This window comes from Chroicocephalus ridibundus, chromosome 4 (genome assembly GCF_963924245.1).
Source record: "Chroicocephalus ridibundus chromosome 4, bChrRid1.1, whole genome shotgun sequence".
In the NCBI taxonomy this organism is placed as follows: domain Eukaryota; kingdom Metazoa; phylum Chordata; class Aves; order Charadriiformes; family Laridae; genus Chroicocephalus; species Chroicocephalus ridibundus.
In genome coordinates, this window is record NC_086287.1 from 39728463 (window position 1) to 39748561 (window position 20099).

Below are 20099 nucleotides of genomic sequence, written 5' to 3' on the forward strand. Positions count from 1 at the left end.
TGTTGCTATTTAATGTGGAAGACATTTGCCTACATATTCAGTCAAAATGAGTTTAAATATTTTCTTCCAGACAGTTTCCCAGATCATATAGTTCAAGTAAGACAAAATGAAGATACTTGTTATGGTACTAAGTTGCTTTATCTAAGGGCTATGTAACAATAGTTTTAGTCTCAGAGGAGAGGGGAAGGGCTTGAAGGGGAGAGAAGGGAAGAGGCTTGAGAAGATTGCAAAAACACCTTGCTGAGCCCTGGGGACTCAAAAGTTGTTGGGAAACTTTTTGTATCTCTGTATTTCATGCTAGCCAAAAGAAAGGGTGATTACCATCCTTGCTATCTATCTTCTCCCATTATCAGAGGTCTAAAGAATTGAACTGTTAAACCAGTGTAACCAGATGATGAAAACAACTTTGGATTCTGGGGACCAAGAGCAACTTGGCTGCAAGCTTGAATCCAGACAGACGACTGGAAAAGCAACTGACCACGTATTTTCACAACTGGTTTGGGCCAACCCAAATCCCCACATTTGCTGGGCCAGGAAGCCCTGCCTTCCTCCCGCCTCGGAGTGCTTTTTGATACCAGCTCCTAAGCACTGGCCCTGGCCCTGGCATGGCGGTGCCATCACCTGGGTGAAAGAGCTGCTCTGGGTGAAAAATACAAGGACAACACATTGCACATTGATGTCCAGCAGCACGTAGGGGTGTTTGGTGTCACTGAGGGTGATGTCATGTGAAGTTGGGGGAGAATCATAGAATGGTTTAGGTTGGAAGGGACCTTAAAGATCATCTAGTTCCAACCCCCCTGCCCTGGCCAGGGACACCTCCCACTAGACCAGGTTGCTCAAAGCCCCATCCAGCCTGGCCTTGAACACTTCCAGGGATGGGGCATCCACAACTTCCCTGGGCAACCTGTTCCAGTGCCTCACCACCCTCACAGTAAAGAATTTCTTCCTAATAGCTAATCTGAATCTCCCCTCTTTCAGTTTGAAGCCATTACCCCTCATCCTATCACTACATGCCCTCGTAAAAAGTCCCTCTCCAGTGTTCTTGTAGGACCCCTTCAGATACTGGAAGGCCACTATAAGGTCTCCCCGGAGCCATTTCTTCTCCAGGCTGAACAGCCCCAACTCTCTCAGCCTGTCCTCGTAGCAGAGGTGCTCCAGCCCTTTGATCATCTTTGTGGCCCTCCGCTGGACCCATTCCACCAGGTCCATGTCCTTCTTGTGCTGAGGACTCCAAGGCTGGACGCGGTACTCCAGGTGGGGCCTCACCAGAGCAGAGTAGAGGGGCAGAATCTCCTCCCTCGACCTGCTGGCCACGCTTCTTTTGATGCAGCCCAGGATACAGTTGGCTTTCTGGGCTGCAGGCACACACTGCTGGCTCATGTTGAGCTTCTCGTCCACCAGCACCCCCAAGCCCTTCTCCTCAGGGCTGCTTTCAAGCCATTCTCCACCCAGTCTGTGTTTGTGCTTGGCATTGCCATGACCCCGGTGCAGGACTTTGCACTTGGCCTTGGGAAGGCCGACAGGGAGCGGCTGACATTTGGCCAGCGCACTGGCTGAACTGCCCGTGACCCCGGGGAGCCGGTGGGGGGGATCAGTTTGCCGGTGGGCCAGACAGCGGGGCCGGATGCCCGGCGGCCACCTCGCTCCCCGCGGCCCCGGGGAGTACGCGGGGCCGGCCCCGTGCCAGCACCCCCGGTGCCGGTGCTGTGGGGTGTGAGATGAAACGCCACCTCGGGGGGCGGGGTGGGGGGGGCTGCGGCCCGCCAAAGGGGGGGCAGATGCACCGCACGGGCTACACAACCGACGGCGGCCCCGGTCCGGCCTGGCCCGGCCGCCCTCCCCCGCGATCGGTGGCAACCGGCGCCAGGCCCGGCGCTCTCGGCGCTAGATTGGTGCTGCCTGGGCCGCGCGCAGCACTCTAGACTCGCGCCCGCTGGCTCCCGCGCCGCGCCCTCCTCGCACCCCCTCCCCCCCCCCGCTCCGCGCGGTTGTATGTGCTGGGCCCCGGGTGGCGTCGCCCCGCCCCTCCGCGGGTTGTCCACGCCCCCAGCCCTCCCAGGCCACGCCCCCTTTGCGCTCGCGCCGCTCTCGCGCTCCTGCCCCCTCCCCCCTGTTCCCCCCCCCCCCCGCTCTCTCCCTGTCAGTGCGGTGGCTGCGCCGGGAAACATGGCGTCGGAGGGGATGATTTTAACGAACCACGACCACCAAATCCGCGTCGGGGTCCTCACAGGTAACGGGCCGCGGCCGGCGACGGCGCGGGGGAGGAGAGGAGGGAGGCGGCGGGTCGGTGCGCGCCCTCAGGCCGCCCGGCGGGTTGCCCCGGCGGCCGTCTCCTGTGGCGCCGCCGCCGCTGCGCAGGGAGCCGCCGCTCCGCCGTGCCTGCGGGAGCCGAGGCCTCGGCCCGGGCCCGGGCCCGGGGACGAGGAGGTGGGGGTGGCGGCGTTCCGACCGCCGGCGCCGCGGCGGGGAGCGTGTGCGGGAGGCCGGGCGGCGCTGGGCGCCGCTGCCGCAGGCGGGCGAGGGAGTGAGAGGGCTCGCTGGGCGCCGCAGCCCGGGGGACCGGCTCGGGAGTAACCCGCCTGGAGGGGACGGAGCGCGGGGGTGGGCGTCTGCCGAAGGGGACAGGGGGATCGAGAGGCGGCCGGGCTTCCTCCAAATGCGGTGGAGCCGTGCGGGCGAAGGCGTTTGAGAAGGAAGGGAGCCTGCGGCCGGCGCAGGCTGCGGACCGGCGGGAGCCGGGCCTGCCTTCCCCGGGCGGCGGCGGCAGCGGGAGGCGGCCTGAGCTCCCTGCCCCCGGGGATGCCTTTGAGCGTGGCACGGCAGACACCTTTAGGATGACTCCTTCCCCTCCCCCTCCCCGGCCGTTACTTTCGGGGGGGGGGTGGGTGGGGGGGATGCGTGTGCCTGTGTGCTTTCTGCGGGGAGGGGGAGGAGGGCACGTATGATGGTACTGCTGGTAGGGCATGGAGCATCCTTCAGTGAGCCCCTGGCCCATGACATGCGACGGCTGCACAGGATGGTTCCCAGAGCCGTAGCCGGTAGGTGTGTTGTGGGCTTCAGGGTTTCTTCAGCTTTTGGGGGAGCCTTTGCGGTTATCCCGGTGTACCGTGGAGCTCGTCACTCCGGTGGGAGTGCGGTACGCCCAGAAATGGAGCCCCGAGGGGTTCGACTGTATACGAGCGTAAATAGCATTTCTGGTGAAGGAAGGGCGAGAGATTTTAGTGAAATTTTTGTGCGTCAAGCTCAGTAGCTGTTACCGGGAGCCTGTGGAGACATGACTGTTCACGGAAAGCAGCGTTATGAGCACGTTTAGGAATCAGAAGACGTTCGGAGTGAAAGGGGGTGCATTCATTGGAGAGGAGGCCTGGAGTTAACCCGAAAGTTATTTATTAAACCCAGCGATGTTTAACCCGAACGCTCCCGTCTCACGCCTCCTACGGAAACGGGTCCCTGCCCGCGGGCGGCGGGGGGGGGAGCCCGGGAGCTCCCGGCGGGGGGAGCCCTGGGCGGGGGGAGGGGAGCCCCCGGCGGGGGGGCGGAGCCCGACGGGGGGAGTCCCGGCGGGGTGTCGGGAGCCCCGTGGCGGCCTGCGCTGTCCCCCGACCGGGTGCTGAACCCCCGCCGCCGGGGCCGGGTTACCACTGGCGTCCAGCCCTTCCGGAGAAGCGTTGGGCTGCAAGGTTATTTTGATGGCAAACCCCGAGAAAAGCACGGTGTAATAGAAGTAGAAATCCTTAGCCTTGCTTTCAAATTTCAGGCATCTATATCCTCAATAAGGACAGAGCAGTTTTGACCAGATGCAGAAGTCAAATTGGGGGAGTTTGTACCTTTTGTAACTGAAAGCTAGGATGTGCATGCAATTACATGTTATTGTAAAAGTTAAAGTGAGAAGGAGGTGTCTGCTAACAGAATACTCTTTGCATATTTTGTGCAACTTTACGCTGTGGAACTTGGATTATTATTTTCTGTAGATTGGTGAGTTGTAATAACTTTCACCTATAAATGTTCCCAGAATACAGTAATAGATACATATGGTGTTACAGTCATTTAAATAATGATTAAGTCCCACAATAGATTCAGATAATCTTTCAAAATACATATGTTTTTATTTCATGCTATAAATCCTGTTTGAGCACTATTAAATTCTTTTAACTTTGTTTCATAATTTGCAATTCAATTGTTTCTGCTCTTTCAGTTGTGGAAACAGCAGATTTAAAAACTCACTCTGCTGAATTTTTCTTCTAGAAATGAACTAATAATTGCTTCTTGGCTGGTGTATGAAGGAATCTGTAGCAATGGAAAGGTTAGGTATGAGCACTACTTTTTGGTTTAATCATTTAGAATAGCTCAGTGACCAGAAATTAGATAATTAACATAACATGACTTCTTTAGCTTTTCTAACTAAGATCATAGCCATATGTTTGTTTTGTTAACAGTTTATACTTGCGGGCTTATCAGCACAGGCATATAGATTTATGTTCCTATTAGACCTGGTATACTCAGTTTAGAAAGTGCCATTATTGCACCTTATGGTAGTATTCAGATGGAATTTAAATTTACTTAAGAGTAACTCCCTTGAGTTAATTTGCAATGAAGTTATATGTTTAGTTTTAAATGAGGACATAAAAAAAATGTTTGGGCATCTTGTTAGTCTTCTCTGTTGTTGAGGCTGATGCACATGGCTCCAGAGTATATTAATACAGTGAATAATGTTTGTTGTGTAGCTTAGTTCTATTGCATTCAATTTTGGTTTAAGTAAGTTATTGTATTTAGTTTTGCTTAGTAGACCTTTGTGTTTGTGTGTGCATTGCTAGTTGCTTGTCTAGAAACAAACATATATTTCTTCATTTGTGATAAATTAAGACAGGTACAATGGATTAGAGAAATAGAAAGTTTGCTTATTGTTTAGACAAAGTAACTTATTGTGTTCAAATGCAAAATTATGCAGAAAGCAGCACTTTGTTTTTTAAAAAAAATACATGTTAACTTCTCTTATATCCAAACTGTCAAGGTCTTTTAGTTAAGAGGCAATGAGAAGAATGGAGTCCATAATTAGGACACTTTCTCAATGTTAAGGAACTGTCTTCCTGAAGTCTGGAAACATACTTTCATGTATACAGCTTCTGCTGACTTGCAGATGCTGTTCATGTTTATTTTTGAGTCTCTATACAGAAAGTGTAGACTTAAGCTTATTTACTGGAACATGAGGAAATATAAACAACCATGGATTACAAAACTGTGAAGCTTGTTGTAAATTAGAGAGTTATATTTTATGTAAATAGGAAGTCTTGCTAGTTTGTGGATAGAAAATTTAGTTCTAATCTCTGTGCGTTACCATTTCAAGGCATTTTGCAACATGCAAAAAGAATGCAACCATGTCATATTCATCCCCAGTGTTTAATGAAGTATTCAGATTAAAGATACTGCTCACTTAAGTTCCAAACCTAGGTTTTCTCTCTTCTAAAATTGATAACATAGTGCAGGCACATGAAATAATAATAGAGCTTCAGTCTTATGTTGTCATGAGGTTACCCTTATGCTAAAATACAATACATTTTAAAAATGGACTGTGATGCTAACTGTCAGATTGGGGTATTTTTGTGATGGAGAATGAGATAGCAGAGTTGGGCTAACAATGGCCAAAGCTGTGTCATTTAAGTGTTCCGGATATCTTCTTTAAAAAGGAAACATACATAGAGAAGAAGAAATGTAGGGTAGGTTAAAAAAAAAAAAAGAGGAAAATTTCTACATTTATGGTAAAGGTTGGATTATATGCATGCTCTATCTGCAGTGTTATGCACCAATACTTCCTTAGTGAAATACAAATTTTGATATGGAATTATTTTGTTTGCCCCTTGCAAGCCTTTCATGTTTGGGATATCTCTAACAGAATCGTTGTAACTGGTTGCCATTGGTGTCAGGATATTGAACCCGGATTAGTCAGTTCAGAGTTTTGTAATGCTGAAGTTGGCTAGAAAAGGGACAAAAATGTGTGCGGTGCTCAGAGTTGAATCAATATTAGGTTATCCTTCACTGGTGGTGACGCTGGTAAAAGTTACATAATCTGTGACCTTTCTTGTTTTGTGAGGGACTAAGCAGACCCTTCACTAGAACCGCCCAGAGAGATCTAAATGATGTTGCCATCTCCACTAGCCTGGTGGAAAAAAGACAGTCTGTTTCTCTCTGGTTGCCCTTTTATTTTGTCCTTTTTCCTCTCCATCACCGTTTTCTACTTATTTACCTCCCCCCTCCCCTTTTTTTTTTCTGTCCAGTAAGCACCTAGTGTAGATGTTCAAAACTTCATGTTTTGTTACATCTTCTTTTCAGAATATTAGTGATAAAAAATTTGTCAAATTTGGGGTTGGCTTATAAAGCTTCATTCAGAGTTTGCTCTTGAGGTAGGTCTGTGAGAAGGAGTTACCACCAGACACAAACAGCATTTTCTGTCTTTGCCTCTCTTTTTGTATTGTTTCTTGCTTGTTTAAAAAAAAAAATAATCTTGGACTAACTTTATTTTTTCAGGATAGTTTTATGGTATTTAGTATTGCTTAAGAAGTGGTGATACAGCTTTTCACCTTTATGAAACATTTTTATAATTAAGGGGAGTAAAGGATTTTGGCAAAATTCAACCCTTCACTAGTGTTTTCTCCTTCAGGTACTTTATTCTTCCTTTCTTCCTCTAAGTAAAGATTAAAACATTTTGAATGATAGTTGTTGCCATGGGCCTACGCAGTAAAGCAGACAAAGGTTTTTGAATGCGTAACCTCAGACCTTGTTTAGCATCTTAACACTGTAGTGTGAAAGATTACACTAACATCTTTGTAAATGTCTGAGACCATTTAGTTTGTTGAAATAGCACAGCACGTACACATTGTGTTGAAGCAAGCATTCCTCTCAGATAGTGAGGGTGTTGTCTACTTGAGAACATAACCCAAACAAACCTGGGCAGATCTGAAGCCCACTGGTGTAAAAGTTTTGTAAATATTACCTTTGAGAAATGTGATGAAATACTTAGGATGTTGCTATTTGTTGGTCAGACTGTTTTAGAAATATATATGCTGTTGGCTTTCCAACTAAAAATTCATATGCCTTTCTCCTACTTTATGAGGAACCTTCTCACAAGTTTCCTCTAAGATCTTTTCTTAGTGGCGGTACTAGTCACGCTTTTGACATGCATTGTAAGTTACGGTAAACTTTCTTACAGAGGTGTGGGTGAGAGGGTAAGGACTGACATTAAGTTTGCTAGGACTTACTGTCACATTGCCCTAATTGTCTAAATTGAAGTTGGTTACCTTTTTGCTTGTGATCTGCCTTTCTCTCAGAAACTACATCTTGTTGGGCACTCATCTTCAAAACATAGATTCAAGTCAGTAGCTTTTCCTAGGAGCATTAGTTTTCTTCCAAATGCTTAGTTCAGTGAATGAATTCTAGAAGTAGAGAAATGTTATACTTCCATGAAGAGTAAAACATTCTAGACTCTGAGCAACATTGATTTTCATCTTTCCCAACTGTAAGACTGTCGTAATGTTGAGTTTATCCATAGAATTTAGGAGATCTCACTCTTTGTCATTTGTAGCCATCAGTCTTCACAAAAGCATTTCTTTCTGATTTTTGATATGGCTATGATGATAAGCTTTTATATCTAGTGAGTGATCTGTACAATTGTCCAGTTTCCTTTTTATAGTTTAACAGTGCTGAAAAGAAGCCTGTAACTTTTATAGTTAAAGAGGAAGAAAGTCCTGGATTTTTCCCCACCCCTGTTTTTTAATGTGCAATGTGGAACAGAAATTGGTGACTGGAGTCTCACTGATAAAGCAGACTTTTACTTACAGTTTAATTTGCTTGCTATGATACCGTTTCTTTTGAATTAAAAAAAGTAGAAACACTGAAGTTAAAAAGCACATAAAGCAAGAGATTATTTCCCAACTATACATGGATGTTTTAATTAATACCTACTTATGTAAGAAATGGCCATTAATTTGGAGATCTATGTGTTTTTATAGAGCAGGAGTGAGAAATCTTGTATAATCAGTGTTTCTTGATTTGGAGTTTACTTACCCAAATACAGCTGAAGGACTTCCATTTTCGCTCATGCTCCATGTCTGAGCTCATATGCAGCAGTACAGAGCTTATCTGTTACATTATGCTTTCATTTACTTTTCTAGGTTTATACTTGTCCCCTTTTTCAGTATTGTGGGAAAATGTTCTGTGCTGCTTACCTTAAAAATTAGCGATCGTGGATTTCTTGAGAAGTGGCTTAGTTCTGGGATAGCCTTTAGTTGGTTTGCAGGGTTGTTAACTGGACAATAACAAAATATATCATCATCAGTCCATGCTTTGGAGAGTGTAGCATGCAAAAGCCTGATACGCGCACACAGAATTTCTCACCTCTAATGTTGGTTTAACCATATCTCTCTGTCTGTTTGCTTGTTTGTTTTCTTCAAGTAAGAGAGTAAGGCATCTTTGTTGAGAGGTACTTTTATATCACATTAGGATTTCACGCATAGCTTTTCTGAAAATGTCTGTCTTGAAATTTATCACACTTTAAAAGCAAAGAAGTTTGCTGTGCAGTGCCTTTTTGAAGTGAAAGTTAAGATCTTAACATTTCTTTTTCACTTGTTCAAGCTAAAAAAGCTTATTTTGAATATGTGGGAAAATATTTTTTTTTTATGCTAATGGTTGAACCAGTTTTGCTGATAAGGTTTGAATTTTTTTTTTTTTGAAGATAAGTATAGTTTTTGTTGTCTGCAATTCATGAGATTGATATTATGCAACAGGAGGACATGATAACTAAAAATGAGATAAAATTTTAGCTCTTGTTAGAATATTTATAAGCTCTTGAATTGTGTATTAAATAAAATAAATAATTTACACTCTGTTCCTATGCGTAGATGTAGTATGCAACTGTTCTTGTATTGAAATAGTCTTATATTAGTAGTCTTATGTATGACAGAATTCTTCTTGAAAGTTTAGCAGAATGCCTGAAAAAGCTGTCCTTGGAGAACAGGAGGGTAATAAACAACCATATGGGAAATGAGCAGGTAGCAGCCTTTTTTATGTGGCATGTTTTTAATTAATAAAAAAGTACCGTAGCCTTTTAGGGTGTTTTGTTTTGGTTTTTTTTTTTAATCACAAAACAATTGAGAAAAGTAGAGGAAATTGAGAAAGTTGAAGTTTACAAGGAACAGTAATTGCATAAAAAAAAACTGCTTGGGAAAAATGGGCTTAATTAAGCAGTTCTCTTACTTGCAAAATGAGATTTTTTTTAAGATGTTTGTATGTGAAATTTTCTTTATTTGTTTTGTTTTCATACTAATCTACTGAGGTCTATTTTATGCCTAGCTTAGTTGTCAAGTAGAAAAGAATTAGCATAAACCCTCAAGAATAATCTTCTTCTATGTACTTTTTGCAAAATCCTGCAAAACAGGACTTTATCCTACTGTTACAAGGTGGGTGAATGATATTAATGGTATTTTGTAAGGAATAAAATGCGTTGTCTGTTCCTTGTACTATGAGATAAATAGCAGAACTTCCACTGGCCGACTTCAGTGATTTAGCGAATAGTTATGTATTACAAAACCTATTTTTGAGCCATAAAGAGTTTTTTGATGTAGACCAAAACCTGAGAGAATTGACTCAATGTTAATTTAGCTCCATATGCAAGTAAGTTACCTAGAACAGTAATCTTTAATAATTTTATACTTAACATGACATTTCATTTTGTATTCAACATATAAATTATATTAGTAGACCAATATAGTAATATAATAAGTATTGCATATGTATTTAGGACCGCAACTGTAGAAATACATGTTTATCAGATATACTTTTTCCTTTTCTAATTAAATTATATCACTTATATAGTAAAGTGAGGAAGCAGAAAGCATGTGGGCTTTGAACTATAATATTGTTTGGGCTTTTGAGTACTCACTGTGTGGTTATGAAATTCATGGGGTTTTTCATTGTACTGTGTGTTGTAGGGAATTTAAAATCTACGTGGAATATTTTTCTTTTGAAAAATCTTTCTTTTATTTACTTTGTTGGTTTTCCTCTATATCATATGTGGCTTTTGAGACCTAAAAGTGGGAACCAGAAATTTAAGTATATGGTGTGTTTTTCTTTGGTTTTTTTTTTTTTTCTGGTGTTTTGTTTTTAGGGTTTTTGGTTTTTTTTTTTTGGTTGGGGTTTTTTTTGGTAATGTGTGCTGTGGGGGATTTAAATTCATACTGAAATCTAGGAAATCTAGGAAGGGAGCTGTTATTCAGAATTTTTTTATGGGAATTTGTATGGATAAAGAACAATATCCATTCTTTAGGAATTAAAATGAACTGCAGTGAAGAATCCTGCAGTTCTGGCTAAGAAGTGGAAGGTTCCTAGGATCTCTGCAAATAACGGAATAGGCAGAGTTTGCTGTTAAAAAAGATAAGACCCCCTTTTCTCTTAGCAAGCTGCTTTAAATGGCCTGGGATAGGCAATTTAGGGGATTGATAGCAAGGCCTGAGATAAAGTCTGTAAAGCCTTCATCCAGTAATTCTTGAAGAGACATTGAATGTGGCACTGGTTAGGAACTTGGCAAACCAAGACACTTCTACTCTGCTATTTCTTACCCCTTCCTGAAACAATTTTTGTGGGATTATGAAGACAGACCAGACTGTAAAAGAGAAGATATTGATGTCAGGCAGGTATGTATCCTTTTACCTAGGTACTTGTAAATCTTGTTTTAAGAAAGTTTGAGTGGCAGTGTATGTTTCTGGAAGAAGATTTCCATGAATTCAAATAGGTATTGGGTAGTTTCCCACTGACATGATTCTTTTATATGCTGTAGAGTAGGGGTATAGCAGTGTAGATGGTAAGATTAGATGGTAAGATTAAAATTGTTTCAGATTATGTACTCCCTGTCATAATCTTCATCTCAGAAAAAAATCGGGAGAAAGCGTCAAGATGCCTAAAAGTAAGTACATGTCTATTGAGAAAACTGCCTGTTGTTTCCAGAAAAAGCAGAAAAAAGCAAAGATTAAAGGAAATAGGTACTTCTCATTTCCTCTTTTTTTTTAGCTTCATTTTCCTTTTTAGTTGTCTGAATACTCAAGGGGAGACATTAACTAAGCGTACAGCAATTCAAGGCTCCTCTAAATTGCTGGAAAAATAAGCTGTAAATAAGGCATACTGAGGAGAAATGTTGTGAAACGTGTCTTTAAAAGATAGTGCAAGGACGAAGTGTTTCTGTAGATAATACTCAGAAAACTCCAGAGATGCTGGGAAAAAGTTGCAACAGGTGCTCACGTGTGTAACTCCCTCTGATTAAAACGTCAGCATTGCTGCTGTGCTCTGATTTAATACTTTTAAGAAAATTTTGAGAATATTTTAGAACAAATGGTATATAAGGTGAAGTTTTGGGGGAATGTTTTGTAATCTCTGGGTCTTTCTCCTACTGTCATTAAGATGTCCTGAAAGAATTCCTTCTTAGATAGTCATTCTAATCATGTTTCTTTGCCTTGATAGATGAATGACGTCTAACTCCCTAGCTACAGCTAAATCTAAATGAAAGTACTTCTAATTATTATAGAATATACTTGATGGTAGGCTTTTTTAATGATTACTTTAATCGAACAGATTGAAAAGTTGGGGGAGGGGGTGAGGAATTTCCTTCCCTCCCAGCTTCCCATTGCGAGGGATTCCAAACCATTCTGGACATACAGACATTTGTTCTGGTATTTATGTAGCAAAATAAATAAAAGAAGAAAGTAAAAGCTACATAGAATAAACCAGGAGACTTAAAAGGATGTTGAGATTTTTTGAGAGAAATCTTACAACTTTTTCAAGTAAATGTGACTACAGGATAATGCTGTATGGCATAATTCTTTTGACAGAACGCAAGGCACAGAACTTCAAGAAACTGGGAATGGTCATGTTGGTAAGATGTATACGGTTCAAGTTGAGTATATTTAAACTGCTCCAGAACCTAATGCTATTCTGACATCTGTTTTTTAGGAACACGCTCTGTTCCACAGTAGGGAGGTAAGCTGTAGAACCTTAAGGTCTAATCTTGCCAGTTAATTTCCAGCGGACTAAGAATTAAAACTATTACTAGTGTCTCCAGTGTGCAGGACCTTCTTATCTGAGTGAGACTCAGGCTTCTTTTCCAAGCATCAAAGATCAAAATGGAAACTCTAAAGTTCATGTTAAAAGCAACTGCTGAAAAAAGCAACTGCTGAAGAATCTCCTGTGATCGTTAAGCTTCAAGGATGCTCACCTGCCTGTTCCTATTTCTTTATTCCAAAGGGTATAGCTCTAGTTTATGCACAATGGTTTCAGTACATGACTTTTCTCTTTGGCTTGGCAGTTGATCAAAGAGAATTAGTGAAAATACTAGTTGTCACTTCACCATTGTTTTGTCAGAAAAGGATTCAAGTAGACTTTTTTGAGTTCTTTGATGAACAGAACATCTTTCTCGAAAAGGCATCTGAGGCAAATTTCTGTATAGCATTAAACTGGGACATCATGGATTATACTTAATATTAGAAAAATCTCTTAATTCCTTGATAGCGTGTCTTATATTTGGTTATTGTTATGTGTAAGATGCTGTGAGGGCTCATCAAATTGTAAGGGAGATTTTAGATGTGAAACAGTAATAATTTTCAGTATGTCTTGCCAGAATAGTAGCAGTTTATGGTACCCTCCCCAAGAATTTTAGCAGGTCTTTGTATTCACATTGTTCCTAGTATCCTTTTTCTGCACCGAACAGACACCTGCTAGAACTGTTCTACCTGTACTTCAGCCTCTAAAAAGTAAATTCAGCTGTGCATATGGAAAATATGCAGACAAAACCACTTTAAAATGAATGGTTGAGATCTCATTAGCATCTAGAAAGTATCTAATAATTAGGGCACATTCAAGAGCTTCGTTTTTGTTTAAGATATTGTGAAAACATCAGCCTGGAGCCATTTGAGGCAATAGCAAAATATATATTATAATTCATCCAAAGCATAAATTTAAACTTAAAACCCTAGATGCTGACATTCCAACTAGCAGCCATTGCAGGAGAAAAAACAGTCAGATGCAGTAATTCTTTATATTTGGATAATTAGGTGCTCTCTCAGTTCTGCAATGGTAAGTAGATAGGTTTGTTTTTTTTTTTTTTTAAGATCTTTCCTATTGTGTTGTACCTATATAAGTCTTCTGACTGTAATTCAGTAAGTTAACTTACCTTTTGTGATTTCATTCAATTTAAGTAAAGTCTACTTTAGGAAGTAGTACTCCCTAAGAGAAGCAGATTTGTGGAGCAAACAACATAGTACTGGGGACTCCACATGCACGCTGTTCACAGTGTTTTGCTTCATGCTAGCTCAAAACCCATGGACTGAACTCTAAATAATGGTTGGAGTGCATTAGGTGCACTCTTGGAGTACCTTTTTTAGTTTTGTCCAAAATGAATTTAGCATTCGTGCTTTGGTCCTTCTCTGCAGTGTGAACCAAAGAATGGTGATTGGGGACCATCAGGAGACAGCTTGAAAGCACCACTCTTGAACCAAACTGAAACACTAATATAGACACACTATTCTCTATTTTTGCCTCCACAGGGTTGTGTGTACCTCCTATAATTCTTGTGTGTCTTCCGGTGGGTAACACTGAGGAGACTTTCCTGGTGGTGGAAAGTGTCTGGAAAGATACCGGCTCTTGGTCTTTTCCTGTGCATTTTGTGAGGGTGATGTGAGTGGGGGTGTATCCTTTGAATACTCTGGAGAAAGTACCTAAAGAGGTGTGAGAAATGCCTTTTGTTAATTACCCTTGAAATTACTCTTAACTTAAGGTAGCCTAAAGTAAAATTCAGTAGTAAGTAAAAGTATTTCAAATGTCCAAAATAAGCCACACAATTAAAAATTTTTGTAAAAGTTATAGATGAAGAAGTGTCAGAAAAAGCATGTTTACACTAATACTTAGTTTGAACAGGCCCTCCCTCTACCTAGCTCACTTGTCTGTGAGGAAAATACAGGTAGCACTTTGTCAGGGATTTTATCTTCCTGCATTCACTACATTTCAAGCTGTGTTATTCAGAGATAATTTTCTTCGGGTGTACCATGCAGTCTGCTATATCTGGTCACTGCTTTAGAGCCCAACAGGACTCTGTCCAGATTTAATCTTATGCCCCGTGGAATTTTGGGCATGGTTCTGTCGTCACTGCTGCTTGTTCACTCCCATGCTGCGCTGTGCTGGCGTAACCTGTTGTGTGGCCATGCAGACAGGGAACCAAAACAGCTGAAACCTAACCTGCCAGAAAAAAGGGATCCTTTCCAGCTGAGTCAGCTGTGTGATGTGGTTCAGCACTGAGCTCTGCAGGCTTCTGCTCCAGTAGGTGAATGGTGAGCAAGGCTGGCAATTTTTCACCTCTACTGTCGAAGTTCTTAGATTCCGTTCTTTCTTTACTACTCTTCTATGCCTGCCATTTTTCACTCTGTGCAAAACAAATTTAACTGGCTAACTTAATGGAAAACTATTCTTCTTTTTGAGCGATTAGTTTTCTGCAGCCTGAATAAATTGAATCAACTCGGTGAGGGACCTCAGGAGTGACTGTGTGAGGGAGGGGCTGGATTGCACAGGTGGGATAGGTAAAGGTGGGAGGTGGGACTTCAGCTTTCTGACCACAGCTCAAACAGATGTAATCATGTGTTGGTTTTGTCCTATGCATTAACGCAGAAGATAGTCTTGGCACTCCTTTATCTAAGTGTTGTCTCCTTTCTTGCAAGTGTTGCTTTGTCAGGCTAGGTATTCTCTCACTGGTATTTGCTAGGTTGTCCTGATTGACAAGCAAAGACCCTGCCTTCACTGAATATCAAGCAGGAAAAAAGCATAGTGAAGGGAGGGAAGGATTTGCCCATTATAGAAAATTATTTTGAAGAGGGGGTAAGTCAAGATATATTTTCCCATTTTGTATATAAACTTTTTTGATTGATACGAGTAATAGCTAGGTGAGTATGAAGGCTATGCTACGCATTTGTGCTTAACAAAGGGCTGAACATTTGGTAACTTGGATACATTAGGAAACTAGAAGAGCTGAACATTTGACTTCTGTGGTGTTAAATTTGGGAAAAGGTGAGCACTATGTTATGCATTTACAGGCAGGTAGGGTCTCTTTTTATTAATGTGTTAATTTTTAATAGTCAAAACTTCTAACACTTAGGTTTTGTAACTTCTTGACTACAGTATGCCTGATAGAAGTAATTTGAAGACTATATATGTATTATTTATATATATATAAACATTTATTATATATCAAATAATAATTAAATTTTTTATATATATATATATATGACAAATTACCCATTTCTACCAGATCTCATTTGCCTTCTGATTGGGGGACCACTTTGGCACCATTCAATCTGTCATCATACTTAACACTCATCTAGTTTTTTCTAAGCACGTCTTTACCAGTCAGATTAGCTAATACGCTAACTTTGAGGATGCTAACCTGATATGTACTAAATGACAGTTGATATGCTATTGACTTATTTTTCTTCTGTTGAACACCTGTCTGTATGCCAGCTATTTAAAACATCTGCATGCAAGATCATTTTCTAATTTCACTTTTGTCCTGCATACCTTCTTCTTGCTGACCTGAACAGAATCATTACCTTTCTCTTGAGTGGACTGTTACCCATGTGATGGAGGTAACTGGAACAACCAATCACAGGCATCAGCTAGTTGGGTAAGTCAGGCTTTGGGACTCTTGATATTTTCTTAAAAAGAGGGAGGGATTGGGATGACGAAGGAGGACAGATAGTTTAGTTATGTAATTGTGGTCAGTAGACCATTTGCATTTATTTAAGGCCTTATTTAATTGAAAATCAGAAGCCTGCTGGTCCATGCATTTGTCCGGTATTGTATGTTTCCATGGTCTCCGTGGCTACTAATTATGTATAGACCATGGTTTTGGCATCCAATGCAGTGCTTGGAGATAAAGGTAGCTAGCTGAACTGAGTTTTGCAAGTTGCAATGTGAGTAGCATCTCCAGTATTAAGATACATCTACAGTGGAAGTGTGTTTTTTAAAATAGCATAAAATACTGAAATGCTGTATTCACTGAAAAAGCAATCCTAACACTAAACTCCACTGCTTCTAGAAGAAAAAGTTAAAGATTAATAATAAAAATGGAATTTTATGGGAAGTGGGAGAAAAAGGAAATATAGAGGAGACCGATACCCACATTATATAAATCAAAAACATATCATAAAGTATAGCTTCTATCAAAGAATGTAGAGACTGAGGTTATACAAATGAGGCGTGAAGGCTGTTAATAGAAAGCAGACCAGCTAAACAGGGAAAAAGATTTGTGTGCTTAATGATTGTGCCTCTCTTATGTATGTTCAAGAGTCCCATTCACTAGAAAAGTTTAACACATTGCTTAACAGCAGCAAAATTAGGAAAAATTTTTATAAAAGAGAATAGAGAAATAAACCGAGTACACCAAATGGTTGTAATTCCAATAGTCTCTCCTTAAAAATACCTCACTGAGCCTTATTCAAAGTTGAAAAGTATTGAATCTTTTAGCAATTCTTTATGATAAATTCTTCTTTTACTTCATTTTATTAATGGTGAAATTAATCCTACCCAGAGAAGTAATCCTGTCCATGAGCTCTCATTTATCCCTGCAAAATTGTTCACATATATGGGGTGAACGAAATGTGAACCGATCCAGATGACAGTATTTTGCCAAGCTAGTTTTCAATCAGTTTCTCTTGGTTTCCTATGAGTAAATGTTTGTGCCCACTCAGTAGAGAAGGAAAACAAGTTGCTGCCAGTAGAAAGAAGTTGGGATTTTTCCTTTTGGTAAAAATGCATGAGAAAAACTGGTCTTTGGCCAAGGCATTAGTGCCCCATGTTCCTAGGGAATATACTGTTGTCTGGCCCTCAACATTTGTATAATTACTACAGCGCACTTTTATCAAACTTCAGTTGGAAAAATCAGAAGTTACACTCTTTAAAAGAGACGGAATGGATATGATCACATCTGGTAGCCTTGTGCATCACCCATTGTCCAGTGATTGCAATTTGAGAGTCAGTGACCTGTGGCTACATATAGTGGCCCAAAACTCAATTGTCTTCCATTCACTTAATGATGCTCACAGAGGCATATGTTGGTTGTTTGTGGGATATTTCTCTTTCTCTTTGATACTAAATGATTGGCTTCCTGTTTTTTGAAGTGATTGTGCTACTTCTAGTGATGTCTGGTTGATCTGTGAATTTGCCCCTACTTTAGTAATGTCTTGTCTTCTTTCAGGAGACATTAGATTCCGTTTATTGTAATTACTTTTCTTTCTTAACCTGTATAGAACTACTGGGTATTTGGTGAGGTTTCAGAATTTAATTATGGCTCCTATTGCAACTAATATAAAAAAAGAAAAGTTCTGAAGAAAGGAGGAGGAAATTAAAAAAACGTACTCCCAAGATTTTCAGCAGTTCCTCTCTCCCTTCACTTCCTCACCATTAAGCAAAATGCGCACTACTTTCTTAATGCTTGCAAGAGAATAAAGCATTAAAAAAACCCCTTAGCTCTTCTTTAAAAACAATGGAAAATAAAGAAGTAAAGCCAACATATTCCTTTTCTGTCGTCTTCCTTCATCCCTGACTTTTCATCTTTGCATTTGGTTTAAATTGTGCTGGCTAAGTACTGGAAATGGCTTTTCGGTGCTTTTCTGCTATTTTTGTATTGAAAATACTTTTCAGTTACTGTTATTTCTGTTCTTTTGTAAGAGTTGTTCTTTGTGAATTGATAACGGCATACTTCCTTTGGGACTGACAGTAATATCTTTTTTGCCTGTAACGTGACAAGTTATGCTTAAATCTTTCTTAGCAGTGTTCTTTACTTTACAGTTTTTTTTTCTTCTTTAGGTGTATGTGCCTTGATACAGTTTGTTGATCAAATATATCATGTATCTTCTTCAGTTTATTTTTGGTGTTAGGTGAAAAAGCCAACCGCTTGAATGCAACTAGATTGAGAGTTTTCTTACTGAATTTGTACTAAATGTCAAGTGCTTATTTTCATGGAATTTTTTTATTTGGAACTGCTCTCCAGTTCCAAATACTCTCCAGTTGACGTCTCCTGGAATCTTAAGTTTTCTTTATCAGGTCAATATTCATAATTATTTATTTTAATTATTTATTTGTAAATCTGACAGATGACAAGGCTTCTCTTCCACTTTGCCTTGCATTCCTGAATGACTTCTTAGGCAACTTGATTAAATACTTTCATTTCCCCCATTCCCTCTTTCCCTTTTTAGCGTAGCTCTGAGAAGAATGTGTTTTCCATATATAACTGCATGTAAATGTTATCATTTTTGACCATGGTGTTAATGTTGTTTCTTTCAAGACTTCATTTTTTTTCCTGTGTTTCTTTCCTTTCACAGCCAGTGAACTTTCAAGTAGCTTGCTGTCCAGGAGGATGTATCTGGAGTATGTACTGCTTTAATGCAGTACAAAGGAAATCATTGAAAGAAATCACTGAAGGTGATTGTGGTGGGTTGACCCTGTCCAGCAGCTAAGTCCCCACCCAGACGCTCGCTCATTGCCCCTACGCGGGATGAGGGAGAGAATCAGAAAGGCAAAAGTTTGAAAACTCATGGGTTGAGATAAAGACAGTTTAATAAGTGAAGCAAAGCTGTGTGTGCCTTACTGAGGTCAAGGTAGACAATATCCACTGCTTTCCCCCTACTAAGCCAGTCATTTCTCTTGTAGAAAGTAGATTTTGTTAGGCTGGACTCGGTGTTCTGCTGCATTTTTTTGTCTACCTGTGAGTGAGACAGGTAGAAAAGTCTAGTTTGCCTTTGTATGTGGCGTTCTGCCAAGCAAAAAGTACCTATAGGGAATTTGCTAGCTTGTTCCACTAATCTATCTGCTCCCTTTTTTTCAGAAATACAGGCATTTTATAGATCAGTGCAAGGAAGCAATGTCCCACTCTTTGGCTTTACCATAAATTATGGTACGCAGCCTGTAGGACATCTATTCTCTGTTTACATTGTTGGCTAATTGTTTTCCTACAGTTGGTGAATAGCATTTGTACTTTACATGTGTTTAGCTTCTCATAACTGTTTAGGAGCCTTTGGAGATTTGTCTCCTTTTCTTGTCCCTTCAATGGAATCAGAAATTGAAATGCAGCTTCCATGCTTTCAAGGAGTTTCCTTTATAGGAAAAAAAAAAAGTAGTATACATTTTAACTGTGTTGCTTCCATTTAAGTCTATGTTAATACATCTGTAATGTTCCTCTGGGCTGTTACATAGCTATCTAATGTCAATTACTTTGCATTGATGATGCATCTTAAGATACAGACTGGGGTTTTAACCATGTTATGTGAATGTAATTGAAGAAAATCCTTTTATTGGGTGCCCAGATGAGATCATTTCAGTAGGGACATGCTTTAAAGACATTTAAAGCTAGCAGTGCTGCACAGCTTATCACTGTTCTGTGATTTATTCTATATTGGATGTAATTTCAGATATTGGATTGTAACTGATAGCATTGCTCGCTGTGTAAATCTGTATGAAGTTCTTTCTGCCAGCTTATGTTATTTTTTATTTATATGTTTTGCAGATTTCTTTTATGTAAGTACTTTGCAAATTCACAGGTAAAAAGGAAGTCTTGAAACTTATATGCCAGATAGGCTACATGCTAAAAAAAAAAAACAAAAAACCAACAAACCAAAACCAAAAAACAACACACTTTTTAAAGTCTCTGAGGACAAGAACTGATGCTAAACTGATACGTGAGGTTCTTGAATAAACCTGGATTCATGTATTAGTTTGGATTCACTCTGTCAATTAGCTTTGGCTACTGCAGCCTGGCTTTTAAAATATGGCTTACTAGTAAAACACTTCTGTTGGTTATTTGGGAAACACTTATAGAATTATTATAATGTAGTATATAAGTTGGAGATTCCTAGAGGCCATAGCCAATTTGAGTATTAAATCAGATGTCATTTATTAAATATTTATATAGCAGTCCCTGCATCAAGGGGCTACAGGTCACTTTTAAAAACAAAATTTAGCAGTTGAGAGATGCTCCTAGAACACACATATTTTTTTTTTTTTTTCACTTCAGGTTTTCTTTG

At 40.6% G+C, this 20099-nt stretch overlaps 1 protein-coding gene across 24 annotated transcripts in view; it reads left to right on the top strand.

Moving 5' to 3' along the window:
* Positions 1 to 2123: 2123 nt before the first annotated feature.
* GPHN (gephyrin) overlaps positions 2124 to 20099 on the top strand; it is a 301374-nt gene continuing 283398 nt past the window's right edge. For 23 of the 24 annotated variants that reach the window (XM_063331823.1, XM_063331826.1, XM_063331825.1 and 20 more), the window contains exon 1: positions 2124 to 2230. In XM_063331823.1, coding sequence (XP_063187893.1) covers positions 2167 to 2230 — 64 coding nt within the window. In that variant the 5' untranslated portion in view covers positions 2124 to 2166. Of the gene's footprint in view, positions 2231 to 15684; positions 15704 to 20099 lie in introns of those variants that run through there. The other variant, XM_063331829.1, reaches the window with a different exon arrangement.